Here is a 22,669-nt window from a genome sequence, read left to right on the forward strand (position 1 = left end):
ATATTTTTGGCTGAAAATTTCACCACTTGACTAAAACTAGCTGCTCATGACATGTACCAAATTTAGTTTGTATGCATAGCCTAGTTTTTGAGTTATTCTTGATTAAACAGGGGTATCACTTTTTTCTGCCCACCCGATATATATATATATATATATATATATATATATATATATATATATATATATACACACACACATACACACACATATATACACACACGTGTATATGTATGTTTTTAATGTATGTTTTTATATATATATATATATATATATATATATATATATACACACACACACACACATACACATATATACACATACATACACACACGTGTATATGTATGTTTTTAATGTATGTTTTTATATATATATATATATATATATATATATATATATATACACACACACACACACACACGTGTATATGTATGTATGTATGTATGTTTTTAATGCATGTTTATATATATAGGCTTTCGTCTAAACGGGGGAACAGGGGCGCTGCGCCCTCTTACTCTCAGCGTGCGCCCCCTTACCGACTCCGTGAAAACATCCCAGCAACACTACGTGACAATGTGTCTGATCATCAAATACGTTATAATTGCTCCAAAAATATTCCAATCATAGTAGATACACCGCCAGACGGTGCAAAAACAATCCGAATTGGCGTTTTCCAGACTGAGGCGCCATGTTGTTTACTTGTCGCGGCTGCTCTCGCGAGATTTGACATGGGTTACATATAAGGTCAGCTGACTTGTAGAGCGAGATTTCTCGAGACTGAATGACCTTTCACCCACCGGCGCGGAAGCTTCTGACAGTAGTAGTTCGAGAGTTGTTTTTGTTGACACTTGGGCATTTAAAGATGTCATCCCGCGGCACGAAGCGGAAGAAAGCCAAAGACTGTCCGGGGCAGAAGATGATTACTTCTTTCTTTTTCAATGTTGACAGACAATTTGTTACAATTTCCCTCTCAGATAGCCTCAGAATGTCCAATTGGAGCATTTTTCAAAGGCTTTGCACGGCGGGGGGGACAACCGGCACCATCTCTCCCCCCCCCCGCTTCGCTCCCTCGCCATGGTGAGCGCCCTCATACTAAATTTTTCTAGAAAAAGCCCTGTGTGTGTGTGTGTGTGTGTATATATATATATATATATATATATATATATATATATATATATATATATACACATACACACACACACAGGCATTGATTCGTGCAATATACATTATAAATATAATGAATCATTGAACAGGCAAAATTATTTTTGATCTACCTTTTGTGTTTTTTGGTGTATATGTGAAGTTTGATAGTCCTTGTCCCTCGACTAGCTTAGTTTATCATGTCAGAACACAATGAGCAAAGTACTTTTCCTGGGACGTCTATTTTCCATATGTGATCACCAAGCTTCATTGTGACAGTCCGCTTGTCCATCTCGACATTCAGTGTTCTTTCTAACCAAGCCCATCGAAAACAGTTCTTTATTCCTGCACCTTTATCTATCTCCCTCGCTCGATCCTCTTCTTTCTTATCTAGGACTTTTCCCATTGTCGATATGCTAAAACATCCCGCCTGAATACATGTGTCTTTCCGATGTTACCAATGTGTATCGTCAAACAGCGTGTACGGTCGGTGAACGGCGATTGCAAGCCACGCGTGGAGAGCATGCGCACTTGTGTTTATACACTGCACGCGATGGGATTTCCCGAAAATTCTACTGCAAATAAGTCCAACACTGTCGCAAAAGTGCATGTTAATTACGACATGTCGAAAGACTCGAATGTGTTAACCCGGAGCCCACCAAGACGTTTTAAGGCGACCACAGATCGTTAACCATACACCCCCGAAAATTTCTCAACGGATTTACATCGATCTCAAAAACGATCATTTGGGTCTGAAAAAGTCGTAAATCCGCCGATTGGCGGAAAATTCTCATCCCTGGATGTTTTAGGTCATATTTATGCAGAAATACAGAAAATTCTAAAGGGTTCACAAACTTTCAAGCACCACTGTATGCAAGCCAAGAAAAGGAAAAAAAGAAAAAAACCTCTGCATACGTCAATTAAACGTGAATATAAAAGGTATTTGTAAATTAACCTCTTTACCAAATGCTTCGGACACAAGTAAGCAGGACTGGTAAGACTTCGTCTACCTCAGGTTTTATTTTTACACTAAGGATTATAGCTTCAAATTTGTTATAGACTTGCTTATTTTGAATATTTATTCATGTCCCCAAATACTGTGTACTTGCCCACAGGGTTTCATTATAAGAGGCTTGAATAAGCTGTTCTTTTCTCTGTACAAGAAAACGCATCAAAAATTGTCACCTATAAGTGCGGCAGACAGGTGGGCACACTGATTACTTATGATCTCCAAACAGAATACAAACATTTCGAATATGCTCTCTCAGCACCATTTAGTACTTTAAGATGCCTGATTAAAATCAGTAGCTCTGTAGCTGCTGAGCAAGTTCATCAACTAATCCAGGTGCTTTAGACTGGTCATCGAGAGCGGACATGAAAAACCCTAAAGCATGGGAACACGTGTAAGACTCACAGATCTTCCAGGCGTCGGCAGAACTCCCAGGCGTCGGCTCGGATGAGACCGATGTTGTTGTGGCTGAGTCGGAGCACGCGGAGCATGTGCAGGCCATATAACCAACCCTTATTTAACTCAGTCAGGTTATTGTGTTCCAGCTCTCTAGAAAGAGAGGGAAAAAAAAAAAAAAAAGATACTAACCCAAGAGTTATATTGCTAACACAGTGGTCAACAACCCCAGTTGTGGAGGGCTTAGAAAGAGGACAGTTTGGTGCGTTTTCCCAGCGCAAATACACTACCGTTCAAAAGTTTGGGGTCACTTTGAAGTTTCCTTATTTTTGAAAGAAAAGCACTGTTCTTTTCAATGAAGATCACTTTAAACTAATCAGAAATCCACTCTATACATTGCTAATGTGGTAAATGACTATTCTAGCTGCAAATGTCTGGTTTTTGGTGCAATATCTCCATAGGTGTATAGAGGCCCATTTCCAGCAACTCTCACTCCAGTGTTCTAATGGTACAATGTGTTTGCTCATTGCCTCAGAAGGCTAATGGATGATTAGAAAACCCTTGTACAATCATGTTAGTACAGCTGAAAACAGTTGAGCTCTTTAGAGAAGCTATAAAACTGACCTTCCTTTGAGCAGATTGAGGCCCTGTCCACACAGCAACGGATTCAGGTGAATCCGATACAATTGTTTATCGTTTCAGCCTGGCGTCCACACGGCACCGGCGTTTTGTGAGAACGGGTTCCAGAGTGGAAAGATCTGGCAACGTTACCGTTGCGAAGTCATCTGGATGAGTAGAACGGATTTGTTTACGATGACGTCACAACCACATGACTGTCAGTGCTTCACGCCAGGTAGAAGTGTAACGAACTCGATGCGAGTTGTCATATAACTTGGTTCATGAAACGCGCTTACAAAATATTTTCACTGTGAATATTTATTGTGTAATGGTGCAAAGTGAGAGAGAGAGAGAGAGAGAGAGAGAGAGAGAGAGAGAATAGCCCTTAGGGCAGAGTCAATCCCGCCAGCAAAAATAGGGAAAAAAAGGAGCGATCTCACCTCTTCAGATGTTGGTTTAAGTCCTACAATACATTCCTCAGAAAGGGCGTAGAAAAGCAAATTAATCCATCAACGTGTAGCATTCAATTTATTCCGGACCGTTAAAGACGCCGCCTTCCGCGTAGAATCATACGTCATCCTCGCCGCCATATTGGATGGGGCAAAGCGGAGAATAAAGATGCCTCATTCATGTGCTGCGTTTAACTGTACCAACAGGTTTACCGTCCAAACGAGATCACATGGGATTACCTTTCACAGGTGAGACTGGAAAAATACTTTTCATTGTATTTGGTCATTATAATGTAATTTTACGAACAGATTTTCCTGACTTTGTGGCTAATATGAAGTCTCGCGCATAATAGTTTATACGCACGCGTCCTTACTTCTTCTATTGTTCTGGTGTCTCCGAAGGGACCGTCTTACAGCTCCCCTACAGGTGTGGCATGTGTATTGCGTCATTTTCAGCAAGCGTTGCGTTGCCATATGGACCTGATATCTTACTGATCGTTGCCCATGTGGACGCGATATTTTTTTAAATAACATCTCGCTGCCGTGTGGATGTAGCCTGAGTTTCTGGAGCATCACATTTGTGGGGTCGATTAAATGCTCAAAATGGCCAGAAAAATGTCTCGACTATATTTTCTATTCATTTTACAACTTATGGTGGTAAATAAAAGTGTGACTTTTCATGGAAAACACAAAATTGTCTGGGTGACCCCAAACTTTTGAACGGTAGTGTACAACCGGTTAATCTCTTCTCTAATTCATTACCAGGGTTAGTAAAGGAGTTAAAGCAGATAAAAATCAGCAAACTACTGATAGGACCGGAATTAACGACTTGAAATCTGTCTCGTGCGATGTAGAACCCACTCACAATTCCTCCATATCAGCAAGTCCAAAAAGAGCTCCATCCATCAGCTTCGTGATGCCATTCCTCTGCATCTTCAGAGACTTCAAAGCCTTCAGTTCTTTAAAGATCAAACTGTCTACCACTCTGATCTTATTGCGTTTCAACTCCCTAATAGAGACGAGAAAGATTTCATTCCACCATCAGTGCATATTTATCCCAGCATACTAAAAATGACCAAAAGCTGGACTAATAAGCAAGCGAAGCATCTCTTCATAAACCTGAGATGTAATGAGCACTTAAATGCAAAATTTATGTATTTTTAAAAACTTAGTTTTCTGCTATGACAGCAGAATGAAGAATGGCTCGACTTACAGAATTTGCAGTTGAGACAGAGTGAAGACTTTCGCGGGTAGTAGCGATAGCCGGTTCCTGTTCATCTTCAGCACCAGCAGAGAGCTGATGTTGTTAAAGCAATCCGGTTCTAGAGAGCCGATTTTGTTGTTGCTCAGATTCCTGAATCCACAGACCAAAGAAATCGCTGATCATACAGACTTGTTATTGTTGGTTCATCGATAACGCAATATTAGTCATGCAAACACCAATCACAAAAAAAAAACCACACAAAATAAACTACACCTCAAACAAATTCGATAATCTTAATATCTTCGTCACAGCTTTAAGCTCACCCAACAAATGAAAGAATGAGAATTTCATCTCATCTCATTATCTGTAGCCGCTTTATCCTGTTCTACAGGGTCGCAGGCAAGCTGGAGCCTATCCCAGCTGACTACGGGCGAAAGGCGGGGTACACCCTGGACAAGTCGCCAGGTCATCACAGGGCTGACACATAGACACAGACAACCATTCACACTCACATTCACACCTACGGTCAATTTAGAGTCACCAGTTAACCTAACCTGCATGTCTTTGGACTGTGGGGGAAACCGGAGCACCCGGAGGAAACCCACGCGGACACGGGGAGAACATGCAAACTCCGCACAGAAAGGCCCTCGCCGGCCACGGGGCTCGAACCCGGACCTTCTTGCTGTGAGGCGACAGCGCTAACCGCTACACCACCGTGCCGCCCATGAGAACTTAATACGGGCCAATTAAAAAAAAAAAAAAAACACTCCTTTCCTTTTTTTTTTTTAACCCACTGCAAATGCAGCATACAGGAACAATCACTCAGTAATATTTAATGAGATTAATAAGAGTCAGTGCAGGTGAAGCCAAAGCACCAGAGGGACCTTCATAACAGTAGATTGCAAATATTATGGAGCCTTCATCTTTTTTTTTTCTCCTAGAAGGGCTTCGTTTTTTTCTAGCAGGTTCCCCCTGTTTGACATTGTGTAATAGAGTTTCAAAAACAGATTAAGAATGGAGGGAAAAAAAAGTATAAAAAGGATGTACAGGTATTTTAGTTGCATAGGAGGAAACGATCCGGCCTTCAGCTCTGAGATGGAGTTGGAGCTCAAATCCAGACTTTCCAGGACTGAATAGGGCAGAAGCTGTTCAGCCACCACTTCAGCGATTCGGTTATAAACCCTGAACACACAAACAAGAGGAAAAACATCACTGTCCCTAATCTGGGTCATTTCATCCAGCTCTATGATCATTTAAGCACTGTATCTGTTTTAACTGACAAACTATCAGGGCTGAGATATCTGTGAAGAATCTCAGTCATCCAGGTACATAGTAATCTGTGGTTGGTTGAAGAGAGCAACTGGACTTGCTAAGTCCAGTTGCTCTCTTCAACCAACCACAGATTACTATGTACCTGGATGACTGAGATTCTTCACAGGGATGAGATCCCTTCGACTGGTGCAGGAGGATGAGAGGACTTCCAGAAAACTGGCAGACATCTTAGCCAGAGAGGATCGTTCATTTTTGTCAACCTGGAACAACCATCACTGAACAGAGGTGGGTGTCTAAGACATCTTTTATCAGCCACCTATAACGCAGCCATCAGAATTCTGATTCTATGATGATCCATGAGAGGATAAATACTTGATACTTCCTATTAGTCAGACAGAACTGAGGAAGCCTTTCAGATGAGAGGCAAAACATTTTCAAGAATCTTCAAGCAAGTCCAGTTGCTCTCTTCTACCAACCACAGATTATCAGGGCTGAGCTTCCCAAAAGCATCATAGCACAAAGATCATTGTTAAATGGTAGAACGAGCAGCACAATGAACACTCTCTTAGTTAAGATGCTCTTAGCGTTAATAGGATTTTGGGAAACCCACCACAGATTAGTTCTTTCCACACACCAAAACAAATGATTCATTCAGTAAAAAGTCTCTGCCCCACAGACAATGTTGTTAAACCGCATTACTACCAATTTGAACATCTGCCAATTCCCGCCCACCAGGCGAGCTCTCGGGAAGGGCAAGAACTAGCAAGTGTTTTCTCCGAGACATGAGAAGCCAGTCACTGCATCTTTTCGCACTGCTTCTCATGCTACATCACAGTGGAGCGCAACACACACTGAAGAAAGTGCTATCTACCCTCTTCTGCATACATGACCTCACAGATGCCCACAACTGGTTAGCATCACGTTAACTGACAGGACAGAGTAATGGCATGGATATTTGGGGCATCGTTGGTATTCAAACCCACCATCTCCCAACAACAGGGCAAACGCCTGATAACGCTTACAATATCTGGCAGTTGAGCTTCTATGTAACGACCTGATGAAGGGTGACTGAAGTGGTACTTACAGAGACAACACAGTGATGTTCGAGGTAACGTCTCCAAGAAAAGGCACACCCGAGAGCTCATTATAATTCAGAGACCTGAAAACAAAGAACATATCAAATTTACCAAAAGGACTGGAATAAAAATTGACTGCTATGAGAGATTAACAGTACGTTCATGACAAAATCCAATCACAAGTGTTAGTTTTTGGATAGAAAAATATTCAAAAAGATTTTAAGATGGACTTGTTAAAGGAGACCTGAAGTTGTTTTTAAACTTGCTTTATTTCTTAGTTAACGTGTTATTCAATTACGTTTTCGGTTTTAGTAACCTTATATATCGTGACTCGTATTGGCAGCTACAGTAATTGCAATTAAATTAAATTATGATACTTATCGGCCTATTCGGTTTTCAGCCATGTTGAATTTCGTTCGTTTGGTCCACGGCAGGCGTCGCTTATCCGCGCGATCTTCACAAGACTTTGAAACGTGAAGTGTCAGCCAGGTGTCAGTGTCGCCATTTTGAAAACTGTTTTCCAAACGAAATATTGCACAAAAATGGGTTTAAATGACGATTACTGCCTACTTTTTTCAAACGTTCCTGATCGCTATCAAAACAAAACTTCCGGCTTGATTACGTCAGCATTCAAAAGAGGGCGCGCACGTCTTTTGACAACGTTGGCAGATGTTGGTCACTTTGATTTCCGCTGTACGTTTTACTTCCGGGGTAGTACGGTGGTGTAGTGGTTAGCGCTGTCGCCTCACAGCAAGAAGGTCCGGGTTCGAGTCCCGTGGCCGGCGAGGGCCTTTCTGTGCGGAGTTTGCATGTTCTCCCCGTGTCCGCGTGGGTTTCCTCCGGGTGCTCCGGTTTCCCCCACAGTCCAAAGACATGCAGGTTAGGTTAACTGGTGACTCTAAATTGACCGTAGGTGTGAATGTGAGTGTGAATGGTTGTCTGTGTCTACGTGTCAGCCCTGTGATGACCTGGCGACTTGTCCAGGATGTACCCCGCCTTTCGCCCGTAGTCAGCTGGGATAGGCTCCAGCTTGCCTGCGACCCTGTAGAACAGGATAAAGCGGCTACAGATAATGAGATGAGATGAGGTTTTACTTCCGTCCTACGATGTCTCGCACAGGTCTCAACGAATCTGGTTTACGGCCATTGCTTTGACATACGGACTGATATTACAGAGCATATTTCAAACACTGAACTTGCTATAGCAGTGACAAAACAGCTGTCAGAAATGCATTCCTACATTTTATAAAATGAGATAAATAGAATTTTGATAAAAATTTTGCCTTCAGTTCTCCTTTAAAAGAACTGCACTTCAGTATCTTTTTCCCCCCTTAATTGTGTAGAAACGTTAGCCCCATCAACTAAAGATGTGCACAGACAAGCAAGACAGATCAGAGAACCAGGACTGACGATCTATTTCACATCTGATTTAAACAAACAAACAAACAAACAAACATTCAAGCATAACTGAGGAATCAACTTTGGTCAGGTAATACCCACCAGTCAGTCAGTTATCTACATAACATACATTCACCACACTGATTCACCACGTACAACTTAGCATCGGGTCCTAATTTATGTGAGCGTAATGCCAATAAAACCTTTAAAACAAAAGGAGTGACTTTCAGCTTTCATTTGAGGGTATCCACATTAAAATTGGATGAAGGGTTTAGGAGTTTCGTCTCTTTAACCTGTGCCACCCCGTTTTTAAAGGGACCAAAAGTAATTGGACAATTGACTCAAAGGCTATTTCATGGGCAGGTGTGGGCAATTCCTTCATTATGTCATTCTCAATTAAGCAGATAAAAGGCCTGGAATTGATTTGAGGTGTGGTGCTTGCATTTGGAAGATTTTGCTGTGACGAAAACATGCGGTCAAAGGAGCTCTCCATGCCGGTGAATAGGGCCATGACGGTTAGGCGAGTATCCGAATCCGGTTCAGTCATTTAAGCCTTTCGATTAGAATACTGACGAGTCGGTTAATCGATATAACGAATATACATATTGCTTATCATTAATGAAACAGTAGTTCGTTTATGATTATGAAAAACATACATACCCTATGGTTTTTACGCTGGAAAATAGAGTTTATTTGTATAAAATCCAAGAATTTTTTCTACGGCGGCCATTTTGCCATCCCATAATAATGCGAAGTCTCGCGTGGTTTTGCGCAGGTAATGCTCGTTTCCGGGTCACTTCAAAAGCACATGAAAGAAACACTACTATTCTAGTAGTGTTACAAATCTGTTTGTGACTGTGTAACTTTGTGGGTAACTAATAACCAATGTACAAATTACAGTATTCATTACTAATACTAATTGCTAATAGGCTTATTTTATTGATTAAAATGGCAAAGTGTTACTTGAAATGATATTTTAAAAGTTATTTTACCATTGACATATTTACATAAAAATTTTCCATCCTCTGATATTTGACTACATATTTTACTTATTTTCATAAGCGCCTAGAAAGGGAGAAATACGTATTCTAACAAAAACAAGAAGAACACTTTTACTTCCTGAACAAAAAAAATAAGAAAAAACACCACATTTTTTGTTGATAAGTCATTTATTTTATTGCCTGCAAAGGAAACATATGTCAAAAATTAAGTAATGCAATTATTATGATGAAAAGGTAAGTGTTTAATATGATACAAGTGAGGATACATGTTGTACAAATGAACAAGTTTCGGGTAAACCGAAACGAATAGGTTATCAAACTCGGTTAACCGTAATCGCGAATATGCTAACCGTCATGGCCCTACAGGTGAAACAAGCCATCCTTAAGCTGCGAAAACAGAAAAAACCCATCCGAGAAATTGCTACAATATTAGGAGTGGCAAAATCTACAGTTTGTACATCCTGAGAGAGAGAGAGAGAGAGAGAGAGAGAGAGAAAGAAAGAAAGAAAGAAAGAAAGAAAGAAAGAAAGAACTGGTGAACTCATCAATGCAAAAAGACCTGGACACCAACAGAAGACAAGAGTAGTGGATGATTGCAGAATAATGTCCATGGTGAAGAGAAACCCCTTCACAACAGCCAACCAAGTGAACAACACTCTCCAGGAGGTAGGCGTATCAATATCCAAATCTACCATAAAGAGAAGACTGCATGAACGTAAATACAGAGGGTTCACTGCACGGTGCAAGCCACTCATAAGCCTCAAGAATAAAAAGGCTAGATTGGACTTTGCTAAAAAACATCTAAAAAAGCCAGCACAGTTCTGGAAGAACATTCTTTGGACAGATGAAACCAAGATCAACCTCTACCAGAATGATGGCAAGAAAAAAAAAAAAAAAAAGTATGGCAAAGGCGTGGTACAGCTCATGATCCAAAGCATACCACATCATCTGTAAAACACGGCGGAGGCAGTGTGATGGCTTGGGCATGCATGGCTGCCAGTGGCACTGGGTCACTAGTGTTTATTGATGATGTGACACAGGACAGAAGCAGCCGGATGAATTCTGAGGTATTCAGAGACATACTGTGTGCTCAAATCCAGCCAAACTGATTGGTCGGCGTTTCATAATACAGATGGACAATGACCCAAAACATAAAGCCAAAGCAACCCGGGAGTTTATTAAAGCAAAGAAGTGGAATATTCTTGAATGGCCAAGTCAGTCACCTGATCTCAACCCAATTGAGCATGCATCTCACTTGTTAAAGACTAAACTTCAGACAGAAAGGCCCACAAACAAACAGCAACTGAAAACGGTGCAGTAAAGGCCTGGCAGAGCATTAAAAAGGAGGAAACACAGCGTCTGGTGATGTCCATGAGTTCAAGACTTCAGGCAGTCGTTGCCAACAAAGGGTTTTCAACCAAGTATTAGAAATGAACATTTTATTTACAATTGTTTAATTTGTCCAGTTACTTTTGAGCCCCTGAAATGAAGGGATTGTGTTTAAAAAATGCTTTAGTTCCTCACATTTTTATGCAATCATTTTGTTCAACCCACTGAATTAAAGCTGAAATTCTGAACTTCAACTGCATCTGAATTGTTTTGTTCAGAATTCATTGTGGTAATGTACAGAACCAAAATTAGAAAAATGTTACCTCTGTCCAAATATTTATGGACCTAACTGTATATGGATACACACAGGGCCACACTCCGTATTTATTGTGTCTGTATTTGTGCACGTTTTCTGAAACCTAAAGGTTCGCCTATCCTTCCTATGCATGTAAATATACATCCTTTTTAAACGATGTAACTGTCACTGCCCAAATACTTCCCTGCTTCCTTTATGTTGGCATGGATGTTAAAGGGGAAGTGAAGGCAAATTTATCAGCAAAATTCTATTTATCTCATATTTTATTAAATATAGGAATGCATTTCTGACAGCTATTTTGTCGCTGCTATAGCAAGTTATGAGTGTTTGAAAAATGCTCTGTAATATATCAGTCAGTCCATATGTCAAAGCAGTGGCTGTAAACGAGATTCGCTGAGACCTGTGCGAGACATCGTAGGACGGAAGTAAAATGTACAGCGGAAATCAAAGTGACCAACATCTGCCAACGCTCCGTGTCCGAAATCGCTCACTACTCCCTATATAAGGAACGACTATATAGTGAGCTCGTCGGTAAAATGAAAAAACACTTTCGGACACTAGTCTGTCACGCTGGTATTTACGTCATTACTGTCGTACAATTAAAATGCGCCAGATCAGTCGGCTGGTGGGTTTTCAAAATAATAAATACACGCATGTATTTTTGTGACAAATCCATATTATTATATTGAGCGTATTTCCCACATTAATCAATACAAAGTACCTGCATCTTTCAGTTCTTTTTTAAAATCAAGGCTGAATAATTTCTTCTTTGCTGCTGCCTTTTATGAAATCAAATTTCTGACTTTTATAATTTGATTTCTTTCAGCACGACCGCAATGCATGATGGGATATATTGCTTTGGTTGGTCACCATCGTTGTACACTACTTTCCATGATGCATTGTGGGATACTTTGAGTAAATAATCCTCACTAAGGTTTCGGACAGCACTACAAAATGGCGTCCCCACTATATAGTGTGTCGGGAGCAATTTCGGAAACAGGGGTTGTCAAAAGACGCGCGCGTGCCCTCCTTCAAATGCTGATGTAATCAAGCCGGAAGTTTTGTTTGTTTTGGTAGAACAATCAGGAAAGTTTGAAAAAAAGTAGGCAGTAATCGTCATTTAAACTCGTTTTTGTGCAATATTTCGTTTGGAAAACGGTTTTCAAAATGGCGGCACTGACACCTGGCTGACACTTCACGTTTCAAAGTCTCGCACAAGTCTCGTGAAGATCGCATGGACAAGCGACGCCTGCCGTGGACCAAAAGAACTACATTCAACACGGCTAAAAACCGAATAGGCTGATAAGTATAATATTTAATTGCAATTAGTTGCCGATATGAGTCACGATATAAGGTTACTGAAACTGAAAACGTAATTGAATAACACGTTAACTAAGAAATAAAGCAAGTTTAAAAATGACTTCAGTTCCCCTTTAAGCAATACACTCACTAGAGAGCAGCTCAGAGTCAAATGTTTCCAACAACAAATTCCAGTCCAACCTCCTCCCAGCTGTTCCGTAACAACAGTTTATCCCTGTGCCCAGGAGAAGTAACATCATGTAGGTATTTCTTACTAAATAGCACGACCTCCCCTCAAAAAGTTCTGCCTTTTTTAATGTTTCTTCATGTCTTGCTTGAACTATTAGCTACACTGCCCCCACTGCTCCATTTCATCCATACTCACATGCTGGCAGCAGCATACATGTCAACCTTTGGTCAATCAAACCTGTATAACCAACCTCCAAAATCCGTATTTCCCTTATAAAATCCGTATAAGACGCAAATTAAAATAATTTACCTAAAATTTGAATGATAATTAACAAAGATGTATCCCAGTTACTTTTTATTCAATATTAATAACAAACCTTCAGAATGAATACAAAGCTCCAATGTTTGACAAAAACACAAAGTGTTATCAGCGTAGTTACAAAGGAAATACTTCGTTGTTTGGAGATAGGTTTCACCGAGCGGCTATTATGCGCGAGACTTCATATTAGCCACAAAGTCAGGAAAATCTGTTCGTAAAATTACGTTATAATGACCAAATACAATGAAAAGTATTTTTCCAGTCTCACCTGTGAAAGGTAATCCCATGCGATCTCGTTTGGACGGTAAACCTGTTGGTACAGTTAAACGCAGCACATGAATGAGGCATCTTTATTCTCGGCTACTGTCTAGACGCTATACCAGAGACGGTTGAAGAATCTCCACTTTGCCACATCCAATATGGCGGCGAGGATGACGCATGACTCTACGCAGAAGGCAGCGTCTATGTTTATATGTCTATGACTTCCCGGTTGGCGGGATTCTCGCAATGCGGTGTGCGCATGATCAAAAGTGGAACGAAGTCTTGCTACCACAAGATAACGCGCGATTTCATAAGACTCTTTACTGGCTGTCTGTGGTGTACAGTACGTTCGTAAATGTTATGCGCTCTTTTATCATCGTGGGAATTGATTATAGCTCTAAATAAATATTGAAGTTTTTTTAAAGAATCCGTATAACTTTATTTATACGCCCGTATACTACGTTTATTGAATCAAATCCGTATAAAATACGGACATTCCGTATAGGTTGACATGTATGCAGCAGATGTGCACAGACGAAACAAATCCATATTTAACGCTGAGAATAAACGACCTTTAGTGGATACGAATGAAACAGAGCAGTACCGCTGGAACTCATGGGGGTCGTGTAGCCAGTAGTTCAAGTGAGACATGTTCAAAGAAAGTTTTTTTTTAAAAAAAGGCAGAACTTTTTGAGGAAAGGTTATACGAATTATAAAGAAAACTTAAACATCTAATGATATTTACAGCAGCAAAAAACACTGCCTCCTCTTTTGCCTCTTTCTTAATGCGATTAACCAGGAAATTGTGAAATTACAGGATTATGAAATGTCATCATTTTACATTAATACAAGATGCTCTTGACAAAAAAAAAACAACAAAAAACACATGTATTTTAAGCTAAAGTCCGCTTAAAGTTGTAACATCAGTCCGTCGGGCCATTTCCCCGGGTGCGGCCGAACTGGATCAGCCAGATATATGGACGTATTAGGAAACGAAAACGAGGGTGACGCTGTGTGACGTAGGATTCCGCATGTCTTCCTCATTCTGTCCTGGATCCGAGATGTTTGGCCGAGTGGCTTCATCAAGTAAAACGAAAAAAAACTTTACTCCTGGAAAAAGCAGCAAATTGTGCAGCGGGCATTTCATAGAAGATTGTTTTGTGGAGGACTTGTATTGAGAGAAAAAAAAAAAAAAAAAACACTGGGAAGAAGCGAGACACAAGGCAGAAACGACAACCGAAGCCAGACGCGATCCTGACTGTTTCACCGCAAAGCACCGGCAGCACAACAGCATACCGTGTCACGCATCAAACGGATGAAAGATAAGCAGGTAATTTTTAAAAAAATAAACTAGTCACTACTTTGATTGCTTTTCTAATACTGCACTGCCATAATTTTTGTGGAGAAACTTAAACAAATTGACCAAGAAGTCACACTAGACCATAATATTTTACTATAGTGGAGCATAGCATGCACTTGTACACCTCCGCTGTGCTCGCAGAAAATCACGTCATGCACGATGGAATTATAGTGACCTCCATGACTACATACATAAATAAATAAAATACAGTCCCGTCTATTTTCATCACTTTTGTGATTACATCGTTAAGAACAAATTAAACACGCAAGGTTTCTCATCTCATCATCTGTAGCTGCTTTATCCTGTTCTACAGGGTCGCAGGCAAGCTGGAGCCTATCCCAGCTGACTACGGGCGAAAGGCGGGGTACACCCTGGACAAGTCGCCAGGTCATCACAGGGCTGACACAGACACAGACAACCATTCACACTCACATTCACACCTACGGTCAATTTAGAGTCGCCAGTTAACCTAACCTGCATGTCTTTGGACTGTGGGGGAAACCGGAGCACCCGGAGGAAACCCACGCGGACACGGGGAGAACATGCAAACTCCACACAGAAAGGCCCTCGCCGGCCACGGGGCTCGAACCCGGACCTTCTTGCTGTGGAGTGCGCTAACCACTACACCACCGTGCCGCCCAGGTTTTTTTTTTTTTTTATAAAAGACAAAGATTGACTCTTAGCTCAATTTGTTTATTTGCAAGACATTTTCTTTAAGGCCAAAAAAAAAAGTGTGTTTCCGGTTACGTAGATTTCAAAACTAGGGTCGGTAGGTAGGCATTTTTTTTTTTTCCAAGATGGCTGCCATAACCTATATTTAGACAGGAATAATTTCACAAAATATAATGAATTTCTTTGCAGGTCACCTGAGTTACCACCTTCTGATGAATCTGATGCAGCATGAGACACCTTTTAACATGAATGTTTCTGTAAATATAAACAGCTCAATACACCATGAGAGAGAGAGAGAGAGAGAGAGAGAGAGAGAGAGAGAGAGCAGCCCCGCCCCTCTCTGCTCCCTGAGTGCAGCTCGTCGCCTTGGTAACGGTGCAGGGAAAAGACACAATATAACAAGCAAAGAGCGCTTTTTCTCTCTCAGAGTTCCCTCTCCTCGAACAACGCTGATTTACACGGAAACGAAAGGAGCTATTCACAAAATTCTTTCACACTGAGTGCTACAAGGTTCCCATGAACACACTAATGTATTTTTTTGTCCCTAGTGTAAAAAATGTGGACACTAGAGCGAGTTAAAAACAAGTGACTTTTCTGATTTTGCAGTAAAAGCGCTGCCACGTTTATAATGGGAGTGTATGGGAGAGTGCGGCTGTCCTCTCCTCACTTTCAGGCTTCTCATTCAAAAACTGTAAATCCTATCGCTCAGGGAGACACTTGTCTTGATTCACACAATGTGTGACTACAACTTTTGAGAAAGTTGTGTGTGTAGAGTGAAAATTGTGGCTGAGAAACAGTTTAAATGAGAAAGTTAGAGCTTTTTTTTCAGGCTGCCTCCACTCTAAACTCCTGAGCTGCACTGGTGTGTAACGCCATAGACCCCCATTATAAAGCCGGAATTTCTCCAGAGTCGCTCATGGTGTTTGATCTGTGACTGATCAAAAAGTATAGAGCCTAGCAAAAAAGTTGAATGCCAGATCCACACAGGAGAATTTTGTCTCCGTTTTAAAGTTTGAATCATGTCTCTAGGTGAAAGACAAAATAAGCGTCATCTCTGCTTCTGTTCCCTCCGACGGCCCCGACACACTACTGCCTCCGCCGAGTGCGCGCGCACACCGCATGGCGGGGCTGCGGATGAGTTCCTCTCCCCTGATCAACGAAGTCGGCGGGGAATTTGTGGTTATCATCGGTACAAACAGCGCGAATCACAACTTAAATGAGTGCGGTTCAGTTTGACATTATTGTCAGTCCGTTAGATAAACATTTAATTTTATTAAAATCGAAAATTAATATTTAGAGCCTGTGGGCTACAAAAATAAGTCATTAAAGTAGTCGGCTGTATGGCCGGCAGCCGGCGCTTGTGGAAAGCCCTGATTTTCCCAGTGAGTGACAAAAACTTCCGGTTCACACGGTTGGGTTATATGTAAAAGTCGCGACTGGAAAAAAAAACGAAAAAAAAGTTTAGGGTTGGGCGGTACAGATTAGGGTCGGTCGGGTAACCGGAAACTTTTTTTTTTTGGCCTAACAGGGACATATTATGACCTCCTCCACTGTCCTCATGTTTGTTGGTGTAAGACACTTTTGACTCCGAGATGCCCGCTAGTGGAAGTATTGCTCAACATCCAGACCAACGATAAGGACACATGGAAGTATCCGGGTAATGATGGGCACATCCACCGGCGTTGCCAGACCCATTTTACTGGGGCACGTTCCCCAGTATATATCTGCTGTGCCCCAGTAAAATTTCCTGATTACATTTCAGAAACAGTAATGTATTTGGCACTGCGGAATAACCGTGTACGACCGATGCATCCAAATCGCACCCATTCGTCTCTATTAAATTGCTGGAGGAACACTCATCACACAATTAACACACATCAAGTGAAACCACACGACTTGAGATTCCCAACAGTGCTACCCACTAGTTCCTGTGATAAACGGTTTGCAATAAAATTAACATCAATTAATTCACATCAAATTTAATCATATTCTGCATACAGTTCTGCGTCCATCTCCACACCCGTTCTTGTCGGCGCAATACCTCACTAACTCCTGAGTTTACATGACAAACCATACATCAAAATAAACAGCAGTCTGGTACCTTTTCAAATGGTATAAAGTAACCATCTGTACCTTTTGCCTCTCTCAAGTAATCCGGTTTTGAAGTTACACCAACAGCAAATTACAGCAACAATTTTGCCGCTTTTCCACTACAAACGCGGCTGAGCCGTGCCGTGCTGAGTCGAGCGGGGCTGTTGGAGTTGCATTTCGACTACAACCGCGCTGAACCGTGCTGGCTGGAAGTGGGTGGACACATTGGGTGGAGTTAGCGAAAGTGGGTGGACGTCACGTGATGTCGTTAAGCAGCGCAAACATTGACATCAGTGACAGTGGCGGAACAAGTCAGAGCCGGGCCGGGGGCGGGGCAAATGACCGGGCCCTTTATTAAAGCTTATCATAACATCATTTTAGGCTACAAAATGTCCGCAACTGCGGTGTTTACCAATTTCAACACTACCGGGTGCAACTATGTTATTTAGTACATCAAGTCCTTCAAACGAACATGTAACTCAGAAACAAAAAACATTAGGATACTGTACATGGCTCATAATAAAACATCAATAGCCTATACTGCGCACATTATTTGAAGGGCATACGAATGAGCGCTCAGAGGTTGCAGCGGTGACAGGAAGAGTCAGAAATAAAAGGAGGGCGGTGCAAACCTCACTGAATGCACTGTGTTTACCAATTTCAACACTACGGGGTGCAACTATGTTATTTTGTACATTAAGTCCTTCAAACGAACATGTAACTCAAACAAAAAAACATTCTGCGACATACAGTACATGGCTCATAATAAAACATCAATAGCCTACTGCGCGCATTATTTGAAGGGCATACGACGAGCCTTGCGCTCCGCGAACTCGTCCACGATGCTCTGTATGTCACTGATTCAGTGATCTTTTCAGCGGTAGTCTCACGACCCGGATAGTAAACAATAAACATGGAGGACATGGAGCCGTTAGTGTTGCTGGTCTTGGTGCCGTGGCTTGTTGTCACCGACAACGCCAACAGATACTGGCAAGAGCGTATTGATGAGGCGAGGCGCATAAGGCTTCAGAAATTCTCGTAATTCGTAATTATTCTTCTTCCGGGTTTGCGGTGTTTACAGATCCCAGCGCGCTCGCGGGGCGTGTGTGGGCATGTGAGGACACGCCTCCTCACCAATCAGTGCACAGGGGAGTGTCTGCTCACGCCCCCAACCTCACTCGGCACGGCTTGGCTCGCTTCAGCCCCACTCCAAAACGGTGCGAGTTTTAGGGGCTAAGCAGGGCTGAAGCGAGCTGAGTCGTGCTGGTTTTTGGTAGTCGAAACGCGAGCCGTGTCGGGCTGAAGTGAGCTGAAGTGAGCTGAAAAAGGGTAGTGGAAAAGGGCCATTTGTCCCCAACTTCGGACTGATATTCGAATGTAGCTTACATTACGTAGTTATGTCGGTACATGATAGCAATAATTTGTAAAAATATAGCCCAAGACATACAGTAGTAGGTTATCCCACTATCATGATATTTATGTTGCCAGATCCCAGATAATCCACACAAGTATGAAAAGATATTTTGGATGCCATGCTTCCTATACTGACATACATTCAAGAACATGGAAAATTCATAAACGCAAAAAAAGTTTTTCCTTGATAGAAAAGTCTGATGTGAACATGCAAATATCATCATAACCTTGACTGTCCTGAGAGAGAAAAAAAAAATCGATATCATCATTATAGCATGTAGATGGATGGCCCTGAAATGACCATGAGCTTAAAAGTAAAGATAGTATACCCTGAAAATAGCCTACGGTGAATGTAGATCGATAATATCAGGAATAGAGGGGATGTTTTTCTACTTCAAGGTGCATCAGCGTAGGCAACTTTCTGTCCCTAAATATAAAAGCGCACATTCTGTGCATGTCCATGTGAATGTAGGGAACACGCATGCAGCCAAGCGTACGAAGTTGGAGAAAGAAGGTGAATAACAGTGAGGACACGCAAGTTGTGTATTTTATATGTACGTGTTTATATAAAAAGTATATATTAAGTAAAGCTGTATGTCCCATTGCACATTTCATACACAGCAAGCTTTCTCAAAAAAAAAAAAAAAAATTATATTTATATATACACACATGGTTTTCCCCAAAGTGTTTTATCGTATCGGGCCCGATACGCTTGCTCTGCCTGCCGATACACTTAGTTAAAATCCGATGCGCTTAGATTTATACCGATACGTTAAATTTCCTACCCACAAGTAACTAGCTACTTAGGAGAGCAAATAACAGATCCATTTACATATTGATTGATATTTGTGTTAAACAAGCGCTCTTTTTTCCAATGTTTGTGTTGATTCTGTCAAAGTAATATGTCCGCGTGGTATGATGTAAACAAACTAATCTGTTGGCTGTGTCAAGATCACGTGTTCAAACCGTCCAGTAAAAATATCGAAAGAAAACGTCAGACATCCCAAAAGTTTCTGATTCATTATAAGCGATCTCATTGGCTGCCGATGTTGCCCCCCACCGGACGGACAAAGCCGACTGATTTTAATCACAAAAGTTTGACCTCGTCTATTATCATTCATGAATGTGTTTATAAGTACATAATCTTTCTGCAAACTTAAATGGATGAATTAAGATCTCATCTCATTATCGTTATCTGTAGCCGCTTTATCCTGTTCTACAGGGTCGCAGGCAAGCTGGAGCCTTAGGGTATTAGGCAGAAAAAGAAATTTACCAGTCAAAAATAATATTTTATATAATCCTGATAAGCGCCGCAGGTGCGAAGACAAGCGCCGCAGGCGCGAAGTCCCTCTAGGGGGGTCTGGGGGCATGCCCCCCCAGAAAATTTTTGAAATTTAGACTTCATTTCCTGCATTCTAGGACATTTTCAGGGTGAAATGGCGTGTAATTTTTGATCAGAAATATTGCATATTTTTACTTTGTATTTTTTTCAGTTTCACTCCTGAATGTATCAGATGTATGTATGGTGTTTGATTTGGTAACAAAAGTGAAAAGAAAATAAACAACAATGAATTGTATATAATCTTTTGATCTAGTTACAGTATTTAATAATAATAAAAAAAAAACCAACAGTATTCTATTTTACCATACCCCAATGAACCCCCCTTGTTAATCAATGTATCACACATACCTTTTCTGTCTTTTTGTGGAAAAACGAATCAGTTTTTGTCACATTCAATTTGGGGCGTTTGTTGGGATTCATCTTGATCCAGAAGAGTGAGTCAGCAAAAAAAAATGCGGTTCTCCCGCCAAGAAAGAGGAAACTACAACGCAGGGTGTTTGGCAATTTTCGACCAATCAGAATTCGCGATTTATTCAGTCCGCATGTTACAAGATTCAGTGCGGGCCAAAATGGCGGAAACGATGAAATATTCTGATTTTTCATTTTAAGTTTTCAGTATTTTTCGTATTAAACTGTGTTTCTTACGATTTGTAAATGATGGCGGAACCACACACGGACTGGCCATCGGGAGTAGCGGGAGTTTTCCCAGTGGGCCGGTGGTTCAGTGTGGGCCAGCGGAGAAAAAAAAAAAAAAACAGTTGCGCGCTGGCCTTTAATATGATAAGCAATGTTAACAGTTTCTTTAACAAACTGTTAACATTGCTTATCATATTAAAGGCCAGCGCGCAACTGTAATAAGCAATGTTAACAGTTTGTTAAAGAAACTGTTAACATTGCTTATCATATTAAAGGCCAGCGCGCAACTGTTTTTTTTTTTTTTTTCTCCGCCGGCCCACGCTGAACCACCAGCCCACCGGGAAAACTCCCGCTACTCCCGATGGCCAGTCCGTGTGTGGGCGGAACATAACTGGATTTATCGGATGACATGTGGGAGTATTCATGTGCGAAAATTTTCGGCATTATCGTCCGTTTCAGTATCCGTCTGTGTGTATACTTGCCCGTTGAAATCGGCAATCGCCCGTCAAATTTACGGGTGGACGGGTCTCTGCCTAATACCTTATGGAGCCTATCCCAGCTGACTACGGGCGAAAGGCGGGGTACACCCTGGACAAGTCGCCAGGTCATCACAGGGCTGACACATAGACACAGACAACCATTCACACTCACATTCACACCTACGGTCAATTTAGAGTCGCCAGTTAACCTAACCTGCATGTCTTTGGATTGTGGGGGAAACCGGAGCACCCGGAGGAAACCCACGCGGACACGGGGAGAACATGCAAACTCCACACAGAAAGTCCCTCGCCGGCCACGGGGCTCGAACCCGGACCTTCTTGCTGTGAGGCGACAGCACTAAACACTACACCACCGTGCCGCCTTGAATTAAGATCTTTTCCTTTAAATACAGTACATTTTAATCTTAATCTAGTCCATTTAATAAAGTGCCAAAATTTAAACTTTATAATATGCAGTTGCCTTACTTTTCTTTTCAGTGTATATCTTACAGTAATTGCATCAGAAACATTCTAAATCATTACAGTTATAGTAAAACAGCAACTTATTTTAAGGTGGCAGTTCATAGGTTCAGATCCCTTTGTGATCAACAGGAGGTCATGATGATCGATTCTCTTCATTGGATTGCATAAGATGGAGCAAACCACTGGTCATATTTTCATGCACATTTTTGTTACAACACGACTTGATCATAGATAATTAAGGGATCCCCGTAGATTTTCAGTCTATCATATACCTCAGTAATCTATAACAAAACAGCTTAACTTGCATGTTGAACTTTAAAGTGCATATCACGGGTAAATTCAGGAGCAAGCTCAATGTAATTCTCCTATTTTATATTAAACTTTGATCAAATATCTGTCACATTTTGCATTTTGTGCAATTTTTTTTTACCTTGCGCAATATCAGAAAAATTCAGCTGAAATCAAGCCATTTGAGGTGAATTGGTCCGCCTCTGAAAAAACTTGGCATTTGGATTTCCCGGCAAACGTTGATTTTCGTGACATCGCGTGCGGGACGCCTCCCTCTGAATCCTACGTCAGCACTGGTTTGTTTATGAGAAAACAACCTGGTGGTTTTCTGCAAATTTCTTCAACGTTATCGCGTAATTATTAAAATGGTTAACAGCTGTATCGTAGGAGGGTGTAGCAACACCAATCTTGATGGGATTAGTACTCATCGTTTCCCAAAAGACCGGACAATGAGAGAGAAATGGGAGCGCTTGGTCTACACAGGCTGTGCACTGAAACCGTGCAAAGCTCTCGCAGCCTGCTGGCGCTTCCGCAGGTAACGTCACGAATCTGGCTCCAGACTCCCTTGGGATTTTTCCAGAAGCGTTTTATTTTATTTTTTTCTGCTGTAGACAGATGGCCTTGTGCAAAATT

The 22,669-nt window shown here is 41.4% G+C and overlaps 1 protein-coding gene across 1 annotated transcript in view; it reads right to left on the minus strand.

Moving 5' to 3' along the window:
* Positions 1-22,669, minus strand: part of lrig2 (leucine-rich repeats and immunoglobulin-like domains 2) — an 84,803-nt gene that overhangs the window by 59,014 nt on the left and 3,120 nt on the right. The window contains 5 exon segments of the mRNA XM_060919436.1: positions 2,552-2,695; positions 4,475-4,618; positions 4,823-4,963; positions 5,861-5,995; positions 7,170-7,244. Coding sequence (XP_060775419.1) covers positions 2,552-2,695; positions 4,475-4,618; positions 4,823-4,963; positions 5,861-5,995; positions 7,170-7,244 — 639 coding nt within the window.

Source organism: Neoarius graeffei, chromosome 4 (genome assembly GCF_027579695.1).
Source record: "Neoarius graeffei isolate fNeoGra1 chromosome 4, fNeoGra1.pri, whole genome shotgun sequence".
Lineage (NCBI taxonomy): Eukaryota > Metazoa > Chordata > Actinopteri > Siluriformes > Ariidae > Neoarius > Neoarius graeffei.